The sequence below is a fragment of the Sphaeramia orbicularis genome, unplaced genomic scaffold, assembly GCF_902148855.1.
Source record: "Sphaeramia orbicularis unplaced genomic scaffold, fSphaOr1.1, whole genome shotgun sequence".
Classification (NCBI taxonomy): domain Eukaryota; kingdom Metazoa; phylum Chordata; class Actinopteri; order Kurtiformes; family Apogonidae; genus Sphaeramia; species Sphaeramia orbicularis.
In genome coordinates this window covers 437,305-461,923 of record NW_021941459.1, presented here as the reverse complement: position 1 = coordinate 461,923, position 24,619 = coordinate 437,305, and the positions used below count along the sequence as shown (strand labels likewise).

Sequence of the window (24,619 nt, the reverse complement as noted above, 5' to 3'; positions counted from 1 at the left end):
AATTTTGATTAAATTTTCAGGAAATGTTGATACTGGCACAAGGAAGACATGATTACATTTTGGTCATGTTTGGGGGGGGGTACTGGTCTGCCTTGGCGGAGGTCTCCACTTGGAGTGCTTCTACTTTTCATTATTTTGCTCGATTTTTGTTCAGTTTTGTTCATTTTTTTCATTATTGTGCTCGATTTTTGTTCAGTTTGTTCTGAGTGCTTTTCTAGTTCTTCTTCCCACTCCTTTTCGAGTGCAGATGAATGATTTTGGAATTTTGAATTTCCAATCCAATAGAATGTCATGTACTCACTGCGATATTTGAAGTGATTCCACAGAATACACACCTCAACAAGAATTTAAAGAACATCATTGCTTTCACAACTTTAAGAGCTCGTTGGCTCATTCTACTCAAATGGAAAGACAGAAATCCACCGACATTCAACCTTTGGATGAAAGACCTTATGACAGTGGTTCCCAACCCTTTTTCACTCCTGACTCCATTTTAACATCACAGATTTCTGGCGACCCCAGACATTCGAAACGGAGAGTTTTTTTTTTTTTTTTTTTTTTTTTTTTTGCTAAAATTAATTTGTTTCTGATCATGTAATAGTTTCCTATAATGTTAATTTTAGAGGACATTTAGTCTATATAATGTCTATTATTGTGGACAGAGGCAGTAAATCCAGGTGTAGATTACTGCACAAAGGGAGAATGTGATTTTCCTTGGTCAGGATCTGTCCAGTCAGTCCAGCTGGGATTTACAAGGAGGACAATTAATACTGAACAAACAAGAACTGAAACTATGAATTATGAAAGAGCTGCAGCATCTGAAACTGACCACAGTGAACATTTAACACAGAAACAGAACCACAGTGCTGCAGTTTCACAACCACAGTTTGTCATGTCTGTTATGTATGTGATTGTCTCTGTCAACTCACCATATATTTTTTTATTAGTAAGTTTTTGTTTTTATCAATTACTAGAAATTTCAGACGACCCCATTTGAATTCCAGGCGACCCCAAGGTTGAAAAACACTGCCTTATGAACTATCTGACATTAGAGAAAATAAGATGTACCATAAGAAGCAATGCAGCCAAATTCTATGCAATGTGACAGCCAGTCTTATCATATATTAAAAAGATGGACACAAACAATTTCTCATTGTAACTAAGGATTTATGTACTGTATATATAATTTTTTTTTTTAAATTAAATTTAATTTAATTTAATTTAATTTAATTTAATTCATATATTCATTTTGGATGTGTATGTTTATATGTTTTTGTTGGAGCATGAGGTGCATCAGGATTGGGACTCTTAGAGTGGGGGTACATAACTATGTTGTTATATTTTATGTACATTTAACTGTACAGTTATGATTGTTACAATATAAAAATGCAATAAAAAAAACTTTGAAGAAAAAAAAGTTAGGCTTCAGTTTATCTAGGAAGATGACAATGTGTCTGTAAAATGATCAATTACACTGAGACAAAGGCAGGTTAATTCACTGCTGACCCACATTCAGGTCTGTTTCTACAGGGTGAGTCAGAAAAAACGCTCTTTCCATTTAAAGGTCCCGTATTATGCAAATCTGACTTTATGACAGTTTTCTTACAGTAGTGTGTGTTGCAGTTCCTCATTATGAGGTTAGAATGTGAAAACTGTCTGTTTCCTCCTGCCTTGCTACACCACAGTTTGTGAAAATGCTCAAAAGGCCCAGTTTGAGTTGGGTCCGCTTATGACGACATAAGCGGATTTAGCTCCTCCCCCTGACTGTGGCTCCACCCTGGCAAAGCGAGCCCCGCCCTGGAAAAGTACCTCTTGGACAACAAACATGGCGAAGGCGAGATACGCAGGTTGTGGTGTTGTTGGCTGCACACACCAACACCAAAGTTTAGTTTTGCTCCCCACTTCCGAGCCTCTCCGTAAAAAGTGTCTGGATTCTGTCTGTGATGCTCATGGACCAAACAACATTCCCAAACGCTTGTATGTGTGTGCCCGGCATTTCACGGACCAGTGTTTTTTTAACATGGGCCCATACAGCTGCGGCTTAGCACAAAGACTCCGAATCCAGAAGGACGCAGTACCAACGCTTCGTGACCCAAGTACAAGTGTGGGAGATGTAAGTTCTGATCATTTTTTTGTATCTTTACTGCATAACCCTACATTACGGAGAAGCTGGTGGGTGTTGATGTGTACGTCTAACGTTAGCATGGCAGCTAACATAGCTCGGTTACTGCTGCTAACGTTTGCGTCCCCGTTAACATGCACGAGCTGATAATATCCAGAGACATTCAACAGAACTACTTTGAACACGGGCCTTTTGTGGTTGGCATCAGTACAGTTAGCATCAGGCTTGTTAGCAGCTGCCTGCATTAGTGGCGGCAGGCGGCTTTCCGTGTCAGGTCCACGAACCCGACACAACACCGCCGTTTTCCGTCGGGGCTCAATCACGCCTCAAGGCAAAGAAAGCCAGTGTTTGGAAAGACGTTCTGTCTGAGACATGTGTATGATGGCTTCACAGTCAACATTAGCGCGTAGTACCGCTAGCGTAAGCCGCGTCCTCTCCCAGAGAGGGGAGGGGGAGTGGGCGTGGACACATGCGTTCATTTGCATACCCGGAAGTAGGCGCAGAAACAGCCTGTTCTGAGGAGGGCCGGTGAGAGGGACTGTTTCGACCGCAGAAACTCCGAAAAAAGGATGATTTTGGGGCGAACAAACTTAAATACTATGTTTTTGGGCTTCTGAGACCTATATGACGTGACTGAAAAATAGCAAAATACGGGACCTTTAAAGAAATTGTACTGCTAAAACGGAAACACTGATTTTCCTTTTGACCATACAGTCATATTGATGTGGTTATTGAGCATGTCTGGTGATGTATTCATAGATTTATTGCATTGCATAAGAGAGAGAAGGTCCATTGTTTATTGGGCACTGAAATACCTGCCAACACAGTGTATGCCACAGTGAACAAACTTGAAATTGACAACAATTACAGGAGTCGGGGCTTTGCTTTCACACTCAGGACATAGGCCTACATGACAGTGCCCAGGGTGTATCAGACTGTTCCACAAACTCTTCAGGAACTCCGAAATCGCATCACGGCTGAAATCCAAGCCCTACGACGAACACGAATGGCGAGAAGAGCTGTGTTAGAGATGCGACAACGAGCACAGATTTGCATCAGTCTGAATGGTAGCCAGGTTGAAGGTCGTGCCGGACGACTTCGTTGAGACAAAACATTTTGATGGTGAGTAAACATGCTGTAATGGTTGACAATTTCAGTTTCATTCACGGTGGCATAAACTGTGTTGGCAGATATTTCGGTGCACAATAAACAATGGACATTCCCTCTGTTATGCTATGCCATAAATCAATGATTCAATCGCCAGACATGCTCAATGACCACATCAATATGACTGTAGAATCAAAAGAAAAATAAGCATTTCCATTTCAGTGGTACAATTTCTTTAAATGAAAAGAGCCTTTTTTCTGACTCACCCTGTACTGTTTCTTGACTGTGTTCAGGCAAATGTAATGAAAGAAACATATTAAAATAAATAAATAAAAATTTATCATCTTGTACATCATGTATATCATACATATTTGCATACACGTCATGTTTTAATTTGTAAAATAAGAATTTCAATATTTGTATTCATAGATTCATTTCTAAAGCATAAGTCTAGAAACTGAACTAAACACTTAGAAGAATATTTATTTATTTAATTAATGAAGCATTTGTTTATGTACATATGTATGTATGAGTGTATGGATGTATTAATTTATTTGTCAGTCTACTACTGTTGTTTTCAATTTAAATCATTTTTACATTATGGATTTACAGTTATAAAAGCATAAAGAAACACTGAATCAACTTTTTCCCCCCAACTTTATTAATCAAACTCTGGTCATATATTCTAAAGAATTCCATAGAAAAAGACTTTTTTTCCAGACTGAGCGTGAACATCAAACTTATGCAGAACAGTATTTGTAAAGAACAGTATATAAAAAAAAGAAAGAAAGAAAGAGAAAATATCAAAATAAAGTCAGAGGTCTAATCAGGTATCAAAACATTCAAATTTTCACAAATAATCAAGGCTTGTTTGGTTTTTACATATTTCAGGTTTTGTTTTGTTTTTTTTTAAGTTATTTCATTTCTGTAAATTAAGAGCAGTGGGTGGTTCTTCATAAATCTACATCTGTGTATAAATTGTTTAGCAATAATAATTAAAGTGTTGTACATAATGTCTCCTTTTTTGTTGTTCATTATAACTCTGAATCTAATGCCTTACCATTGAATAAACTCTCAGTATGCCCATAACATTGTTCACTTCATTAAACTGTCAAACTTGAATGGACCGTGATAAATGTGCCTTCTGTATGATCATCTTTAAAAGCAAAATTACTGGAGGAGAGCGTAATAAAAAAAACCCTGTACACTTATTTTTATTCATTAAAGGAAATTTATTTGATGAAAGGTTGAAGAAGAACGTAGTTTAATAAACATTTAATTATCTTTATTCAGGCGATATCGGTGAACACCCCCTGCAGGGTCTTTCGTGGGTCCTTGACGTGGCATCAGTAAACAAAGATGGCGGCGCAGATTATAACTTCTTAGACTCTCTTTTAAACTTCAGAGCTTCATAATGTCTTTTATTTAATATCTGTGACCCAGATATTTTCCGAATGTGTTGTCTGTTTTTATTTCAGTGTGTGTAAAGTTTAATGCGGTGAAATGAGCGGCTGGGCGGGTTTTTCTGACGAGGAATTGCGGAAAATGCAGCAGAAAGGTAAGTGTTAAGACTCTTTCCAAACCTAAAATGGAAGAAAATTTGGTGTTTACCCTATAAATATTTAATAATAAACCAGATAAAAAAAAGTTTATTTCAAATTAATTCATTGGTTCTATCCTTGCAAAATGTTCCTACAAAGATATAAAAAGGACATCAGTGTGGATTGGCTTCTTTTATAATCAATCAGATGAAAATGTAGATCATCTGTTTGGTTCCTGTCCCTTCTCAAATATTTTCAGGCAAGATGACTGTTTTTTTATTTGTCAAAATATAGTTTCTTATGTTTCTTTTACTTATTAAAAAAATATTGTTTGGTATCTTCTCATATCCTGCTAACAAATCACATCAATATTACATAATCAACCTAATTCTATTTTTGGCAAAATACCACATTCACAAATCCAAATTCTCCAATCTCAAACCTTTTTTAATTTTAAAAACTGAGCTTACCCAGTATATTTCAAATATTCAGTACTCTAAAAATAGAAAAGCTATCAAAACCACTGATTTATGGAACAGTTTTGAACTTTGTGTAATTGGATCTATTGTTTTTGTTTGTATGTTTTGTCCCCTGGCTATGGTCTGTTCTGTTCATGTCCTGTTATTTTATTAATATTACATTGTACTTTTCATGTCTTTTTTTGTACTTTTTATAACACTAAATAAAAAAATATGTTTGGGGGCGGGGGGGGCGGGGGGGTAAAGTGATAAGAGCCGGTTGAATTAGCATGTTCGGCCCCTCTTCTCGGTTGGCATGTGGCGGCACTGAGCAGCAAACACACCCGCTTGTACTTCCAGACCCTGCGGGGCCCGCAGCGGCAGCAGGCCGCGGCAGGAGGCCGGGTCCGAGTAACCGGAGTCGGCAGCAGCTGCAGCGGGAACGGGCTCTGCAGTTAGCCGCTCAGAGAACCGCGGAGTCCGGCTCTGCTCCTCTTCCCCCGGACCAGAAGCTCACCAAGCCTCCGCCCAAGGACGAACCTCAGGCCGGAGCCGCTGAAGGAGCTCCGGGTGTCAAACAGGAGGCTCCGGCAGAGGAGAAGCACCGACCGGCCGCAGTGGAGGAGACGGACTGTCCGGTGAAAGAGCTGGAAAAACAAGAGGTGGAACTGTTAGTATGTTTATTTACTGTTTACACTGAAAACTGTGTATGTGATGGACAACACCAGGGATGTGCACACTCACTACATGGCCAAAAGTATGAGGACAGTTAAAGGCATTAATGAGCTGCTGTTTCAGCCTCCTCTGGGTGTTCCACATACATGAACTAGATTCACACAATTTGTCCCATTCAGACTAAATTCACAATCTGATGGCAGGGCCCGGTTCCACATCAGTATTCAGTTCATCCCAAAACCAGTTCTTTCTGGATGTGGTTCACTGCCCAGAGACATCTTACTGCCATGAGTAAAGACAATGATCACAATGTTCATTTTTGGCCAGGGGTCTCAAACTCATTTTCTTTCAGGGGCCACATTCAGCCTGATTTGATCTCAAGTGGGCCGAACTTGTAAAATAATTGCGTAATAACCTATAAATAAGGACAACTCCAAATTTTGTCTTTTTTTAGTGCAAAAACCCCCCATTAAATTATGAAAATCCTTACTTTTATAAACTGTTCAAACAGAAAAGACGTGAATAACCTGAAAAAAATGAAATTTCTTAAGGAAAGTAAGTGCAATTTTAACAATATTCTGCCTCAACTTATCATTTGTCCATGTGCATTATGCAGTGGATCTACAAATAATAATAATAATAATCTTTATTTATATAGCACTTTTCATACATCAAAAACTGTAGCACAAAGTGCTTTACATATCAGTTTAAAAATCAGTACCGCCCCCCACCCACTCACCCGCACATACACACACACACACACACACACACACACACACACACACACACATATACATGCAAACCCACAAGCTCACACATACTATAGAAGACTGGCTGAGCACGGGTAGACCAGAACAAAAATGTAAAAGTAAAAGAGGAGGCGCTTTCTCAGGGAGCCATCCGCACCAGGAGGCAGCCGCTGACCCTGGCAACCAGGCACCAGCAACACAGCCCCGCATCCCAACCAGTGGGAGAGGGCCAACTGGGACCCCCACCCACCAGAAAGGAGCGGACCCCAGTGAGAGAAGGCGCCACAGCCCCCGGAGTCCACAGCCGCCCCCCGGCATGGAGGGCTCCCTCTGATGAAACACCGGAGAATAAGAAACATTAAAAACATATAAAAGAATTGATTAAGAGAAACTGAATTTAAGACATATATGAAAATAATAAAAATATTAAACATTAAAATGATAAAACAGAAGCACTGGTTAAAAGAATCTTAAGATATATATATTAAATATAACTATAAAACCTTTGAGTAGATAAAACAGAAGCATCAGTTAAAAGCCAAATTAAAAAGGTGGGTCTTGAGCCTGGTTTTAAAAATTTCTACATTCTCTGCGGCCCTGAGGTTCCCTTCAGGCTGTTCCAAAGGCCAGGAGCATACTGCTGAAAAGCTGCCTCACCATGGGTTTTGTGTTGGCTTTTGGAACTGTTCAAAGGCCAGTGCCAGAGGACCTCAGGGTCTGCGAGGGTTCATAGGGTAAAAGCAAGTCTAAATGATAAGAAGGCGCAAGACCATTAAGACATTTAAAAACTGTTAAAAGGACCTTAAAATCAATCCTGAAAAAAGACACAAAGACACTAAACACTGAGGAACAGGCAGAAAAGAGTTAAAAATGTGCTTTCTTTAGACATTTCAGGTGTATATTTGTTCAGGTTATTCACATTTTATTGTTTCAGGATATTTTCATAATTTAATTTTATTTTTTGCACTAAAACAAAGACAAACAGCTGAAGTTGTCATTACTTATAGGCACAGTGTAATATTTTTTTCCCATCAAACGGAGAAGAAAATCTGCAGTCATTCTTTTTTGTCGGTTCTTCCGCTGTTATTATTTGACTGTAGATCAGATTGGTCTGGATGTGGAACTGACACTAAAATGAGTTCCACAGCCTGGACTGTGGAATTTTTGCACTTTGCAGATTCATCCTATGGGCTGGATTGGAACCTTTGGCGGGACGCTTTTGGCCCCTGGGCTAAGTTTTAATGCTGTCTGAACACTGAAATATCTGAAACATTCATTCATTCATCTTCAGAACCTGCTTTTTCCTGGAGTCCCAGCCACCTGTGGGTGAAGGCGGGGTTCTCCCTGGACAAGTCGCTAGTTCATTGTATTGCTGACATGTCGAGACGAACAACCAATCTGTCTCACATTCACACCAATGGTCAAGTTAGAATAACCATGTAACCATTAAGCATGTCTGTGGATGGTGGGATTACCCGGAGAGAACCCACACAAACAGGATCTACTTGCTGTGAGGCGACAGTGCTAACCACTTCACCACCATGTCGCCCATATCTGAAACGTGTATTCTGTTCATGAAAACATGACACAGGGACATTTCACTTGTTTTTCAACCTGCTCAGATCTAAATCCATATCATTAATATCGTTAAATCTAGATTACATAAGGAACTGTTAAACAGCATTTTAGGATTGCTAACACTTTTTTATAGTAACAGATAATTTATAGTTTTTACCCTTGGCCCTCGCCACAGGGTATTGTCATCAGTTCGTCGTCAGTCAGTCTGTCCATCCGTATTTTGCAAAAACTTTGGCGTGGACTGAAGGCCGAGGGTTTTTGAGTGTGCGCACATTATGTGTTTCTTTCTTACAGTTAACCCACATTAGACCAAGTCCAGATCCTAACCTGCTGCACATATACAGATCAAATCTGATCTAAATTATATCGGAGATGTTAAAGACTGCTTTAAATATAACAACAGGACCTCAACTAGAAGAACCATCTTCAAACCAGAGCAAGAAGAGTGAATGAGTTACAGTGTCCACAAACTTTTGGATACGTAGTGAACATTGTCCAAAGATTCACTATGATAAAAGTTTCAGCCTTTTTTTGGTTCAATGAACAAATCTTTTCAGCCTTAAAGTATTTGTTAGAAACCTGTTCATCAAATATGCTCAAGAAACCAGTGCACATGTCAAATTTAGTTTTACAGTTTTTTTTTTAGCTGTGAATGTAAAGATCGGCGTCTTTGGTCTGACATTTATGTGCATTTTGTTGTTTGTTCACAGTCGGGAAAAGAGTCGTCTGGAGCAGCTTCAACAGGAGCAGAAGATCATCGAAGAGAGGAATAAACGCAAGAAAGCTCTGCTGGCAAAAACCATCGCAGAGAAGTGAGTGGAGCTGTCCACACGTTTTACCACTAATGAAACTCATTTATCGGGTATAACTGTGGATGGCACACTGTTGTGGAATGGCTAAACAAATAATATATTGCAAAAAATGGGTCGGAGTATAGGAATAATTAGACACTGTAAGAAATGTGTTCCCCAGTGGTTGACCACGCTGTTAATTCAGTCATTAGTCTGATCTCATATGGATTAGGCCTCAGCTGTTTGGTCAAATACTAATGAAAATAATTTACACAAATTGCAAGTCGCACAGAACAAAGCACAAATTGTTTTGGCTTAAACAAACAGAACTACTAGAACCACAATGTACAACAGTTTGACATGGTTAACAGTAAAATCTAGATTGAAATATTCTTTATCATTTATTCGTAACATTATAGCAACACAAACTCCAGAAATTATTCACAGAAAACTCATTTTTTGCTGATCTATATAATTATTGTACAAGACAAACCAGTGAAACACAGTGTGCTCTGCCTTTAGGCAGAACTCATCAGTTACAGCCGACTGTTTTTTATGGAGCCATGGTTGAATGGAATGGACGCCAGGGTTTGTGTGGTTGGAAAATAACAGAAAATGTTTTCAAAAGAAATTAAAACTTTTCTTGTTTACACATCAAGCATGAAATGGAAAGAGTATTGATAATATTGAACGATGTCTTATGATTTTTTTATCAAACAGCTATTGTTTGGTGAAGGAGTGCAAATATATAGAACTTGTTTTGTTTGTTAATTTATTCCCTCCGCCAGGAGGTATTGTGATCGCTTTGCTTTGTGTGTTTGTTTGTTTGTTCTCATCTTCAGTGGAAAACTCTTCCACCCATCTTTCCCAAATCTTCCCCACAGATAGGCCTAGGCCCTGGGACCAACCCAGTCCATTTTGGTCCCAGTAGGACAAAGTTCAAGGTCACAGCAAGGTCACAACATCTACAGTTTTCCATCTGTCATCATTGAGACATTTTCCAAAATTCATAAAAAATTCCAAACGACTCCGATTCTCCTCCAGTTGGATCCACCTGTAGCTTAGAACAATCTCTTGTATCTGGAACTAAATTGTCCACATCCACTGTGGAATGTGGACTCTGTGGACATTTACACTGAACACTGAAAATCCCATTTCCCACACATTTAAAATTAGAACTCAACTAATATTGATGTGAATTGAATCTAATTGGACAGACACATGACTGGGACCAGATTCAACTGTTTCTGTGTATGGAACAACCTGGAAACTGTTGGATTTAAACAGAAAGAGTGCACACTGTTCAGGGTGAAGGAGGAGGGTTGAGTTCTGAACACTTGTGTTTATTGCATTGGGCTGTTGTATATGTCCCATGTGTGTGTGGGTGTGAATGGTGTAAGATTAATGTAAATAATTAAAATTGTAATGTAATGTAGAAGAGACCCCAGGAAGAACAGCAACTGATGATCCAGTTGCTAATGGGGATCTTAATAAATGAAATGAAATAAAATGATGAACCTGTTTTCACTGCACCACTTTGGAAGGTGTTCGCTTTAATAACATGAGTTTAGTTAATGTTATTTTAACTCTTACTGTCATTCAACTGTGATTTCATTGATGACTTTATGGAATCATGGTTTGTTTTGTTAGTGTTTTTAATCTGGTTTCTCGTGGTAAATGAAGTCTTTCTGATATTATTCCTGTGTGTTCAGGTCCAAACAGACTCAGGCCGAGGCCGTGAAGCTGAAGCGGATCCAGAAGGAGCTTCAGGCTCTCGACGACATGGTGTCCAACGACATCGGCATCCTGAGAGGGAAGATCGAGCAGGCCAGCTGGGACTACAGCACCGCCAGGTAACACACACACCATCCTGGTCATAACACAAACCTTAATGGAAGTATGTTTAGGCTGCGAAATGTCCTAAATGCAGGAGTATCTGCTTAAAGTTTGTCTGTATTATTTTTTTAAAATATCTTTTTATTTCACAAAAGAAAATCATCCAGATACAGTACAAACATAGTGATACTGGGTCTTACTTTTTGCAGTTCTCCTTTGTGCACTCTTCCCACCCCCCACCCCTAAAGGAATAAACCAACTAAACACACTCAAAAATAACAAGCCAAAAACCTAAAAGTCTGAATAATTTAAAAAATAAATAATAATTATCATCATCATTATCATCACAATAATAACAGTAATAAGGGTAAGAACATAAGCATGAGCATAGTGCTGCATGCTGTCACATAAATAGCAGTAACAGGGCAGTATTCATGACGTACAAACTCAAACTGTCTCCATACCAGAAAGTAACGGTGACCAAAATTCATTAAAGACATGACCATGATTATATTTCTCCAAAGTCAGTTTTTCTAAAGATGAAAAAGGAGACAGCTGATCATGGAAAATCTTAAAAGTTGGAGGGGAGTCATTCTTCCAAAAATAAAAGTGTGTATTTCTTTGCAAAGTAAGTGATCAAAATTAGTATCTTGCATTTTTTTATGATCTAACTGTAAATTATGTCATTTAGCAAATATAAACTGCTGCTTAAATCAAGTTGCAAGTCCAAGACCGATTGAGTGAAAGAGTGAATTGAGCTCCAATAACTTTTTCAAAGGTGGCAGACCCAGAACATGTGCATGAACGTTCCCTTCCCTCTTTTTGCATCTATGGCACACTAATGACATATCCCATAATATTCTATGCATTATTATTTGTCTGTATTTAACCCTTTCATGCATGAATTATGATTACTTAAATCAAGATATTTTTTTTTCCTTGAATGTTTTTATGCCTCTTTAGACATGACAAAAACAATATGTTTGATACTTTTTTAGGAATCTGTTTTTCATAGAGTTACAAAAATGTCCACTCAGCTGGACACCATGCTTTTCATTTTTGAAGCAAAGAAAGTGTATTTACTGACACTAGCAACGTTGTACCCGTGGTGCCATTGTACGATAGCATGAGAGGCTAAAATCTCCCAGCATGCCTCACAACATTTGAATACAGATATAAAATTGTGCCTAGTAGATCGGCAGGTCATATTTCTATTCATTTGGTGAGTTTGGCGGAGGTCGGTCCTGTGAAGGCTGAGGAAAACCTGTACAAACGCCCCCCTGTGCTGCAACAACAGGACATGGATCAGATGGTGGACGGACACAGAAACGTGTATTATATAGTAGGGTACTGTGTGAAAACTAGGAAATAAAATCATTGTTAATGCTGTGAATCTGATGTTTCCTCACATTTTAACATACTGTAATACTAGTTATTACTCAGACAGATAATATGCAACAAAAAAAACAACTTTGTATTTTAAAAGAAATTGAAATTACAGTCTAAAAACAATTAGCAATTGATTTACACATATTGTTACTGCAGATCAAGTTTAGCAAAAACAGGATCAGTAATGGTATGAATTGTAACGTATGGGGTGTTGCATAAGTGTCCACTATGTTGGTTGATATGAAAGTAAAACAACAAAATCCATGAATATACAAGAGAACAGCTGGAGAAGAACTGTCCACTGGAGTGACCAGTATGCATGAAAGGGTTAATGTTCGGTACTTTGTTCAAGTGAACTGAACCCTAAACATTTGGAAGTTTAGACATAAATGCATCAGACAAACAGACAGTGGCTGTTGTAAAACCCACCGTCACCACATGTTGTATTCGCACCAGGACAGAAAACAGACTAAAGTTTCACCGTTCTGTCGGAGGTTGAACTTTTAGGGGTACACTGTCACCGGCCCATGACTGAATCACATGACATTTTCAACATGTTGTAGCGTCACAAGTCGATCACGTAGACCACGGGGGACAACTGCATTGAAAAGTGCGGACTTGAAACACTCTCCCACTTTTTATTTGATGTTGATTAGGGCTGTGTCTCAGCAAGAGTCTGGCGATACAATACAAATCACAATACTAGGATCACAATACAATATATCGCGATATATCACGATACTGTTAACAAGGCGATATTTTTTGTTTGGTTTCTTTTTCTAAAAGGTTATTTCTTACTATCTTTCATAACTTATAGTGCATTATTTAGATTAATAAAGTTTTAACATGTGGCTTTACCAGTACAAAAAACACTCACATAAATAAATAATGTTTTACAGACACTACAGTTTAAGTTTCTGCTTAAATGTTCGTATTCTATTGCGAAAAGAATGCATAGTTTTCAGTCCCTAAATCATCCAACATCAGAACATTTTTGTGCGTTCCCAATAAAAAAAACAAAGAATTGTCTCTTTCAGACAGTAAAAAGTGCTTTTAGGATGCTTGAATTATCCATTATTCAACAAAACTGCATTATCAATTTCAATAAACTACATTTATGACCTGCAATATCACAGTAGTACTTGTGTAGTAAACAAACAACAGAACAAAATAACCATGTGACTATAGAAATAAAAGAGTTTTAAAAACAAAAACCTTCACAATATCTGCATTTGAATAAATACCTAAAAACTTTTTAATATCGATACAGTATTGTGAAATGAAATATTGCGATGTATTGCAGAACCGATATTTTCTTACACCCCTAATGTTGATCGAGCAAATACAACTGGAGATATGAGGTTTTGAAACCGGAGCAAACAAACGTGAATGAAAGTATTAAACTGAGGTGGGGGGGTTAGATTTCTGACCATATCTACGTCATTTTTGTCCTTTTTCAAAACGGAAAAAACCGTCCAAATGTGCAGATTCTAATCCACAGACGGCATTAGCATTACAGGTAAGGGTGAGGATGACCCCCACCTGAACTGGATTTGGAACACAGGAGGAAGAGGGGGGTGAGAAAACGCTGATGCAAAAGATATACTGTTACGCAGTATTTTTCAACCTTGGGGTCGGGACCCCACATAGGGTCGCCTGGGATTCAAATGGGGTCGCCTGAAATTTCTAGTAATTGATTAAAAAATGTTTTGTTGTTAATGTAAATACTTTCATAATTTAACTCTTTTTTTTTGCACTAAAACAAAGACAAAAATTTGGATTTGTCATTATTTAAAGGCATAATGTCAAATTATTTTTTCACATTAAACTAAGAATAAAATGTAAAGGATGTTAGGACTTGCACACAAGATGGGACAAATTAAGGAAAAACAACATAAAGTATCAGCATTTTTTATGTAGACACTTGAATAAATAAAACCTGGACATAAACAGGGGTCTGAAAACTGAACGACCCCACAGTGAACGGTGAACCTGCCCCGGATCACGGAAAACCAGGAGTCCAGGAATGGTCTGGATATTTTAGAAAAGTCATGGAATTCAACTGTTAGGACTGTTCTCAGATCAGAATATGTCAACGGCTTCTCTGGATGTAAAAATCGACTGTAAAGTCACATTTTAGAACTGACATTTAAAACATGTTCTTCAGGGGGAACTTGACCTTTGACCCCACCAGAGGGTCCACATGTCCATCTGTGTTTCAACCCTGATGAGTGTTTACATCCATGAATTTTATCTGTAACGAAATTCATGAAACGAGAGAGAAATGTCTATATGAGAAATGTCCCAAAAAAAAATAAATAAATAAATAAATAAATAAATATATATATATATATATATATTTTTTTTTTTTTTTTTTTTTTTTTTTTTGGGAAAATAAAATACTTTACAACAGAGTAAAACTAAAAAAACAACTAAGCACATTTGTATATTATGTCTGAAAAATCAGCAATGGTAAAACTTGAGATTTAACAAACATTTTCTATACAAGTTCTCCGACTTCCCCTTTTCTTTATTTTTACCTCCGCCAAGGAGGTTATGTTTTTGCCAGGGTTTGTTTGTTTGTCTGTTTGTTTGTTTGTTTGTCTGTCCGTTAGTGTGCAACATAACTCAAAAAGTTATGGACAAATTTGGATGAAATTTTCAGGGTTTGTTGGAAATGGGATAAGGAAGAAATGATTAAATTTTGGTGGTGATCGGGGGTGGGGGGGGCCCACGGGGGGGGCCACTGATCAGCCTTGGCGGAGGTCTGCGCTCTCCAAGTGCTTCTAGTTTTGTTATATTTTGTTAAATAACATACATTAGAACAAAAACATGTCACATTTCCCCTTATTTTCACTATTCTTATTTCAAAATCCACAGAAGTTTCAACTCCTTTACATTCAACCAGTACAAATAGAACTTAAGTTTAATCGGGCCTCAATACACAGGAAAAATTACTGAGCATTTTTTCCAGAATCAAAATTATTTTCCTCAAAAAGAATAAATTTAACTCTATATTGAGTAAATTTGGCTCTACATTTAGTTTGGAGAGCTCTACCCAACAAGTAACTGTAACTCTTTTTAGAGAGGGACCAAATGTTACCTGGGTAGAGTCAAATTTTACTCAATTTGAGTAAATTTTACTCAGGCAAATGTCCTGTGTAGGGTGGTATATATACAGTCCATTTTAACCATGAAATGTCCATAGTTTTATATCAGTTTGTGGAGGTTCAGAGTACTTCCTATCTAGGGATGAGAAGTGATAAGGATTTAATGATTCCAATTCCATTATCAATTTTGCTTATTGATCCGATTCTCTTATCGATTCTCATTGGGTGAGGGAATAAAAGAGTACAAACAGGTGTGTTTGCATGAACTGTCTTTTATATTTCCATCTGCAGAGAAAATAGAACATATACAGTATGAACAAATAAGAACAGATGACACTGGCCCAGCCCAGTTCCGGGGGGGGGGGGGGGGGGGGGGGGTACAGTGAAAGCTATGACACTTTACTAATTCCTCTATTGCCGCATTTCTACTGTGTGGTCCTGGTCTCTGGCCCTGGTCTCCGGTTCAGGACTCTGGTTCAGGACTCTGGTTTTGGTCTCTGGCCCTGGTCTCCGGTTCAGGACTCTGGTTTTGGTCCTGGTCTCTGGCCCTGGTCTCCGGTTCAGGACTCTGGTTTTGGTCCTGGTCTCTGGCCCTGGTCTCCGGTTCAGGACTCTGGTTTTGGTCCTGGTCTCTGGCCCTGGTCTCCGGTTCAGGACTCTGGTTTTGGTCCTGGTCTCTGGCCCTGGTCTCCGGTTCAGGACTCTGGTTTTGGTCCTGGTCTCTGGCCCTGGTCTCCGGTTCAGGACTCTGGTTTTGGTCCTGGTCTCTGGCCCTGGTCTCCGGTTCAGGACTCTGGTTTTGGTCCTGGTCTCTGGCCCTGGTCTCCGGTTCAGGACTCTGGTTTTGGTACTGGTCTCTGGCCCTGGTCTCCGGTTCAGGACTCTGGTTTTGGTACTGGTCTCTGGCCCTGGTCTCTGATTCTGTACTTGGGTCCTGGTCTGTGGTGCTGTACTCGGATCCTGATCTGTGGTTCTGGTCTCTTGCTCTGGTCTCTGGTCCTGGTTCTGGTCTCTGGCTCCGGTTTCTGGTCCTGGTTCTGGTCTCTGGTCCTGGTTCTGACCCAGCCCTCACCGGTCCTCTGCTCTGTTTGGATTCTGCAGATTTATTCACTAGTTGTGATCACACCACAGTACAACAAAAGCCTGGAGGTGAAATGTTTGACATCTGGTCCCGGTCCTGGTCCCGGTCCCGGTCCTGGTCATGTGGTGTTGTGTTTCTCACAGTTAAACCAACATTTGTGTGTCGAACATCATGGGGGCTGTTCCGTTGGCCCTGTTCTGCCAACAGAACCGACTTTATGAAACATTAAACTCATTGAGTTGAACCCAAGGTTTAAGACGCGCATGTCGTTCAGAACCAGAACATGTGCGTCTACATGGTTTTAGTCCAAACAGAACTGGACCCACATTGGATCTGTGTGTTTGTGTCATCGTCGGGTTCATCAGCTCATTAGTTTGACAATAAATCAATAATCAGCAGTGTTTAAAACCTCAAAGAACAGCCTGAAATCTTCCCTTCACTTCAGCCTCTGGACCCAAAACCACCGGGTCTCGGGTTTCAGAACACGTTTCTCACTTATTTACTTAATAAATTTAACAAAAACAAGTTCAGAGCTGTGAAACTGTTCCAGATGCAGTTCTGCAGTTACAGTTCTAAACCTCAGAAACACTGATATTAAAGGGAAAATAAAAACATGACGGATCCAGCTTTTGGATTGTGTTTCTGTCCATGCTTTTATGGAGTCATGAATCATCTGGACTCGACATTAACGGCGTCTGCGACCACAGCTTTGGCTTTAATCCATCAGTCATGTGGTTAAAATCATTGTTAACCGCGTTGTTACATTATTAACCTGATGTTATTTCTGCTCAGATGGAGTTCAACTTCAATAAGATGAAAATGGTAAGAATTCTCACTCCATGAATTAATATTATTATGTGAAACTACAAACACTTTGGAATGATTGATTTTTTTTTTTTTTTATGTCATTTAAATAAAGTAAATAGGGGCTCTAATACTAAACCTGAGTGAATTTAATTTTCATTTTCCTCTTGTTTTTTTAGTCCAACGCCCAAAGGTCTGATGGACTATTGGATCAGTTATCGTCCGTCCGTCATCCGTAAACAATTTTTCTAGAATCTTCTTCTCCAAAACGTCTGACAGAATGACTTTAATGTTTGTTGTGGAACATCTTTGGGGTAGGGATGTAACGATTACCAGTATAATGATAAACCACAGTAAAATTGCAGACGGTTAGTGTTACCGTTTAAATTCTAATTCTCATGATAACCATGTTTGATTACCACACTTTTAGGAGAAAAAACGCCTATGTAAAGATCTGCTTTTATGTCAAATATTTAAGTATAGTTTGAATTTATTACTATTTTAATTTTCTATACCTAATATTTGGAACCAATATTCACTTTTAAAGTCTTTGAAAAGGTTCGTTAAGCATCTGTGTGTTATTTATGCAATAAATTATTTACATTTTTCAAATCAGATTTTATATTTTTTGTGTTTTTTGTCCTTTTGTGTTTTTATAGTAGGTTAAAGTGAAAAAATAATAGACAGATGATATAGATGAAGTTGTGCTGAAAAAACAGATCCAAACATGGGTATAGTAAACATGTGTTTATATAGTGTATATAAAGGCCAAATCAAAAGGACTGAAAAAATGGACAAAATAGGCTCAGACCACTAAGGGTTAATATTTGAATGTTTCTGACACAGAAGGGACATTGTGACAGTTATTTAATTTGTTTTTTTTTTTGTTGTTATTTTTTTTTCCAAAATACCTCTTGGTTAAATTATTTCAGTGTGTGTATCAGTACTTTCTGAACATTTTGAGCACCATTTCAATAATACCGCGATAATGATAATAACTGTGATAATTTTGGTCACAATAACCGTGATATGAAATTTTCACATGGTTCCATCCATACTTTGGGGTATGGTCTACCAAGTTTGCTAAAACAAAAAGGGGGAAATATTGATTTTGGAATTTTTATGAAAACAGTTGAAGATAGTGATGTAATTACTATTGGCAATCGATAAGGAGTCACATGGGTTTTCATTTGGTGCCATGACCTTTGAACTTCAGTGACCTTCAAAGGTCAAACGAATGTCAATTAATGTCTTTAAATCTGCCGTTGATCTTATTTTTAATTTACTGGACTGAAGTCTTCATCAGTTCCATTTGAATCCAAGCCTGGACTGAATCAGTACCACGTTCCACCAGTAGAGGTCGACTCAGCAGACGCTCCCAGGTGGAACTGAATGACACGTCCACCAGGCGGCGCTAATGCTCCTCTGAGCTGCTTTAATAACCTCCAACAAACGCGAAATAATGAGTAGAATCATCAGGAGTGTTTCAGCTCTGATAAAGTCCGAACCTCGGTCTGGATTCAAGAATTTCAGTTTGTCCAGATCAAGGTTCTAATAGTTTTGGATTTTTCATTATAGTTTAGTTTTATTTAGTTTTAACTTTTTTTTCTCTAATTCAGTTTTAATTAGTTTTTAGAGCAGGTTTGCTAGTTTTTATTTTCATTTTTTTTTTAAATGCTTAGTTTTAGTTTAGTTTTAGTTTTTTCATTATCTTTTATCTTTTTTCGCTGTCGTATTCAAATAAATCCCAGACAGGACTCTTCTGCTTTCTCCCAACTTTAGTCTCCATGTTTCCACGTAGAGTGGGGACCAGAAGACGACTGGAAACCACAAGTGAACACAAGTGACGGAGCAAAAAGTGTCGTATGTTGACGCTAGCTAAAATTGCTAGAGCGAAATAAATTGATTTCGTATCAATCCGACACTGACAAAGATGAAAACGAAGGGAATTTTATCCATAATTTTTGTACGTTTTAGTTAGTTTTGTAAACACACAATACAGTTTCAGTTAGTTATCGTTTTTTTCTTTTAATTATAGTTTTTATTTATTTCAGTTAATGAAAATGTTTTTACAATTCTAGTTTTCATCATTTCATTAGTTTTCGTTTATAATCTAGCAATAGAGTTGTCTTTTTTAATTTCGTTGTACATATATGTGACAATAAAAGCATTCTATTCTATTCTATTTCTATTTCTATGTTTGTTTGATCAGATTGAAAATGCTTCGTACTTTAAAACCAGATCACACATATCTTCACTTGGTGTCAGTAATTCTTATTTTAATGTTCAAGTGGGCCTTAAAGAAAAGTTAAAACTGTTTCCTAATGGTTTTAGATTCTTTTCATGAATCTGCACTGAGTCTATATTTAATATATTTTAATGAACTGTCAAAATAATGAATGTAAACAAGAGAAAACCTTCACCTTTACTGAACTGGACCACATGTTTTTGCCTTTTTTATTCTCGAAAAATAAAAAAAATGAACAATAAAAGTCAGAATTTCATATGTTTTGACGGTTTTATGAAGTAATAAATAGTTTCAGGTCAACATTAACACTTTTCTATCTGCGACTCTGACTTTAACATCTGTGGAACATGTTGATGGATTCATGTTTGACCTGATTTTCATCTTTATTTTCATGTTTATTGAATGAATGAGACAGTGTTGGTCTGGGATGAGTCTGTAGACGTTCAGTCAGCTGAAGTGACTAAAACATCTGACTGGTTTTTGTCGCAGAAAACGCTACGAGAAGGCGGAGGCCGAGTACGTGGTGGCGAAACTGGACCTGCACAGGAGGACGGAGGTGAAGGAGCAGCTGACGGAGCATCTGTGCGCCATCATCCAACAGAACGAGCTGAGGAAAGCCCACAAACTGGAGGAGCTGATGGAGCAGCTGCAGCTCCAGGCCCACGAAGAGGAGCAGGAGGAGGAGGAGGTGAAGAGGAGGACCAAGGAGGAGGAGGTGAAGTGGAGGACCAAGGAGCATGAGGAGAAGCAGGGGAACGGAGCGCCGGCCAATCAGGAGGAGGCGCCGCACTCCAACACAGACGGTACCAACACAGACCAACAGACAGCGACGGCAAAACCTGAGACTGACTGCGAGAAGACGGTGGAAAACGGAGTTCAGAGTGAAGCGGTGGTTTCCTGATGAGCGGAGGAGGTTCACCACAACGCCAAAGAGAACAGAACCAACGCAGCAGGTGGTGGTACGGTAGAAGAACACAACGTGTACCCACAGGGGGTTCACCAGGACCCGGGGCTTCACCGGGATAGGGGTCTTCACAGGACTTGGTTCTCTATACATGAGTAACGGGGGTGTCAATAGATAACAGGGTTCTCCATGGGTCCATGGGTAACGGTAGGGTCTCCATGGGTAACGGGGGTGTCCATCTTCAGAACAGAATCAGATTTACTTCATATAATAAAACAAAACTCCTCGTACATCAAACAAAAACACTAAATTAAACTGAAAACTGAATTAACCAGGTCATCACAAACACAACAGATAAAACTTTAACTTTATTTAACTTTATTTATCTGTATTTAACCAGGTAGGTCAGTGGAGAACCAGTTCTTATTTATTTATTTCTAATGACGACCTGAACTAGAACCAAACTCAGACTATTTATATGAAGTTGGACCACATGGTTTTTCACCTGTGACCATGTTAAGGTTCGGTCCTGGTCCCAGTCCTGGTCCTGGTCCCGGTCCTGGTCCCGGTCCCGGTCTCCCAGTCTGACGTGTTTGATGTTTCAGCTTCATTTTCAGTACTCAGATCTGGTTTCATGAGGCTTCAGGTTCAATCAGAGTAAAAACAGGACGTGGGTTCAGTTTGTTGGATGTCGGAGCTGACGGACGGACGGACATGTTTGTGTTTGTTTTTATTTGTGTGTTTGTTTGTGTTTGTTTTTATTTGTGTGTTTGTTTGTGTTTGGTTCCTCTGCTGGTTCTCAGTAACCTGACAGAACCTTGAAGACGCCTCATGCTTTAACTCCTGGAAACAGATCATACACACGTCTGTAACTGATCAAATAAATCTGCTCATTAGTTTCAGGAGAAATCGACCTAACCGTCGTGTGTTTAAAACGTCCAAAACACCTAAATGTTCACTTTACAACAGAAAAAAACCCACTGAATTCTCATATTTCAGAAGCTGCAACTTTTCATTTCTTCCCTTAAAAAACTCCTGCAGGTCTTTGAGCGGTGGATAAATATGGATGAATTCACCAGAGCCTGAAACCCAAACCAGCCCAGATTATGTTTCTGCAAAAACACATTAACAGGCGGATGAAAGTAAAACTGTCACATCAGACCAAACCTGATCATATCGGCCTGGGTTAATAATCAGGACTGTAAGATGATTAAACAGATGGTTATTTATTGTTTTAAATTATTTGTAAAAGACTAAATAAGATCCAACTCCAGCTGCAGACTCTGAACCATCTGAGTCATATTCAACCAAATGAAAAACATCCTGGATGTGAATCAAGTCCTGATATTTCAGGTTTTAGTTGGTGTCTAATCTACGGGTGTTGACGGTAATGTTCACGTGGTCTGTGGTGAAACCTCTGACCTCTGCAGGACTGGGCCCATCCCTAAAACCACCATAGAACCAGTTTGTGGTCGAACGCTGAGGGATGGGGGCTGTCTACTTCCTGGACTCATGTGGGATGGGGCTGTTTACTTCCTGAATTTAGGAAGGATGGGGACATCTACTACCTAGACTCCTGATGGATGTATATGTCTACTTCCTGGACTCCTGAGTGATGAAGCTGTGTACTTCTTGGACTTGTAAGTGATGGGGCTGTGTACTTCCTGGACTCATGTTGGTTGGCGCTGTCTACTTCCTGTATTCAAGAGGGATGGGGCTAGCTACTTCCTGGACTTGTGTGGGATGGGGCTGTTTACGTCCTAATTTAGGAAGGATGGAGCTGTCTACTACCTGGACTCCTGATGGCTGGATATGTCTACTTTCTGGACTAATGTGGTATGGGACTGTTTACTTCCTGTATTCAGGCAGAATGGGGCTATCTACTTCCTGGATTTGTGTGGGATGGGGCTATTTACCTCCTGATTGAGGGAGGATGGGTCTGTCTACTACCTGGACTCCTGATGGATGGATATGTCTACTTTCTGGACTCCTGAGTAATGGAGCTGTCTACTCCCTGGACTCGTGAGTGATGAAGCTGTGTACTTCTAGGACTCGTAAGTGATGGGGCTGTGTACTTCCTGGAGCATTAATCTTGTCTTTTTCAGGATGGAAACGCTGTCATGTGTTGTATGAAGGCGTCTCGTGTTTCTCAAAGCCGGGCCTCCGCCGCCGTAAGCCGATCCCCGCTCATGTATGTTACAGATGCATTTATTTTCTCTGCAGCTCATGGAACAAGGTGTCAGATATAATATATGACACTAATCTAATGCAAACGCTGGCTCTGTGCACGGCCGAGCGGAGGATGAAGATCTTTAAAGGGACTGTCTTTAAAGGGTGAGAACACTAATATTTTACACAAATAAAGGAGCAAAAGAGCAGCTTTTCAGAGAACGCTGTGATTCTTTTAGGGGTAAGATGATCCTCGGCGCTGAGGAAACTCTGTGGTCGGTTGTAAAGTGTTTGTGTAAAGAGCTGTGAGACGTTTACGGTCACACGTGTTCGTCTGAAGGTGAAGCCGTAAAAGCAGCGCTGCCGACGAAACCAAGCTTCAACAAAGAAAAAACCAGCAGCGTCGTGTCTGTTCGGACTCGGGACACGTTTGATGTTCCTTCACACGTTTAACAAACCAGCGCTTTTACTGCAGGACTGGGGTCCGGTCCTGGTCCGAGGTGGTTCTGCTGCAGCTCCGGACCAGAACCAGAACCACATTGTATAAACAAAAAAAAAAAAAAAAAAAAGGTAATATTCCGGCAGCAGGGGTGCCAAAAAAATACTGTTAAATAATGGAATTTAAACATCTCATAAAAATGCAGTAATTTTCCATAATTCAAATACAGTTTTTTGCCCTAAATTTATGTGAGATTTTTCATATTTTTTTGACTTTTTAATATTTAATAAAGAATATTTACAGGGTGGGGAAGCAAAATGTACAATATTTTGAGGCAGGGATTGAAAGACAGTGTATGACCAATTAGTTTATTGAAAGTCATGAGAATTTATTTACCACAAGAAAATGTCCATAATAGAAAATGTTTTTATTCTATGTGTCCTCCTTCTTTCTCAATAACTGCCTTCACACGCTTCCTGAAACTTGCACAAGTGTTCCTCAAATATTGGGGTGACAACTTCTCCCATTCTTCTTTAATAGTATCTTCCAGACTTTCTGGTAATAGTTTTGCTCATAGTCATTCTCTTCTTTCCATTAGAAACAGTCTTTATGGACACTCCAACTATTTCTGAAATCTCCTTTGGTGTGACGAGTGCATTCAGCAAATCACACACTCTTTGACGTTTGCTTTCCTGATTACTCATATGGGCAAAAGTTTGTGAAAAGGTATGGATAATAGTGTTAGGTATGATTATGACATCAGTATATGTTTGGGTTCAAAACAACTGACGTAGTGTCTGCTGAGAAAAAACAACTAAATGTTCAGTGTACATTTTGCTTCCCCACCCTGTATATATATTAAAACAATCCAATTCCCTATAAATATATAAATAAATCATTTTCAGTCAGACTCAGTTGTCCAATCCACTGATAAAAACTGTATTTGGACAGTTTATCAGTGCTTATACATGTTATACATTCACAAAAATACATTTGTTCAACATTTTTGTTGTGAAACCTCCTGTAATTACACAAGATATTTGTCAATGAACAAACAAGTCTGGTTCAACTGACAGAACTAATACTTCTGTTACCGTTAATTGTCAGTAATTTTATCTGGTTTTATTATTCTTTTTTTTTTTACAGTATTAAACTTTAAATTAACAGTTTAATCTCATAAATAGAAAAGAAATATTTGTGAAATTACGACACATTTGCAAATGTATTTTAACTGTATTTTTCTGTGAAAAAAGAAAAAATGTCTTTTAAAAAATGTAAATTTTCTGGTTCTTCAGTTCCAGTTTTTTCCTGTTATTTTCCATTTGACATGTAAAATCACAGGCTGTTTTTGTCATTTCATTGATATTTTCCTGTATCTTAAAAATACAGGAAAAATCTGTGAAATCAATAGTGAAAATTCTGTTAAATTATAGATTTTTTTTTTTTTTACAGTGCAGAACCACCACTCAAATCACACCCTGGTTTACCCTGCCACGGTCACATGACCCGTTAAAACCCACCCATGTTTGACTGGATTTTATTTAATTTCCTGTTTTTATTTGTTCTTTAATCAACAAACACTTAAACTGACCCGCAGAAGGTCTGTTCCAGAACCTTG

The 24,619-nt window shown here is 38.7% G+C and overlaps 1 protein-coding gene across 2 annotated transcripts; it reads left to right on the top strand.

The window, feature by feature from the left end:
• Positions 1–4,584: 4,584 nt before the first annotated feature.
• On the top strand, positions 4,585–22,771 carry LOC115415839 (RAB6-interacting golgin-like). Of its 2 annotated transcripts, XR_003934876.1 has the most exons (6): positions 4,585–4,787; positions 5,589–5,898; positions 8,941–9,042; positions 10,734–10,874; positions 19,979–21,907; positions 22,101–22,771. XR_003934876.1 is itself a non-coding variant. In XM_030129487.1 (5 exons), exons 1-5 carry the CDS (start codon positions 4,733–4,735, stop codon positions 20,388–20,390), a joined length of 1,020 nt encoding a protein of 339 aa, XP_029985347.1. In that variant the 5' UTR covers positions 4,585–4,732; the 3' UTR covers positions 20,391–22,771. The 2 variants fall into 2 exon arrangements, 1 of the variants encoding a protein (XP_029985347.1); XM_030129487.1 differs by having other exon boundaries at positions 19,979–22,771.
• Positions 22,772–24,619: the final 1,848 nt, after the last annotated feature.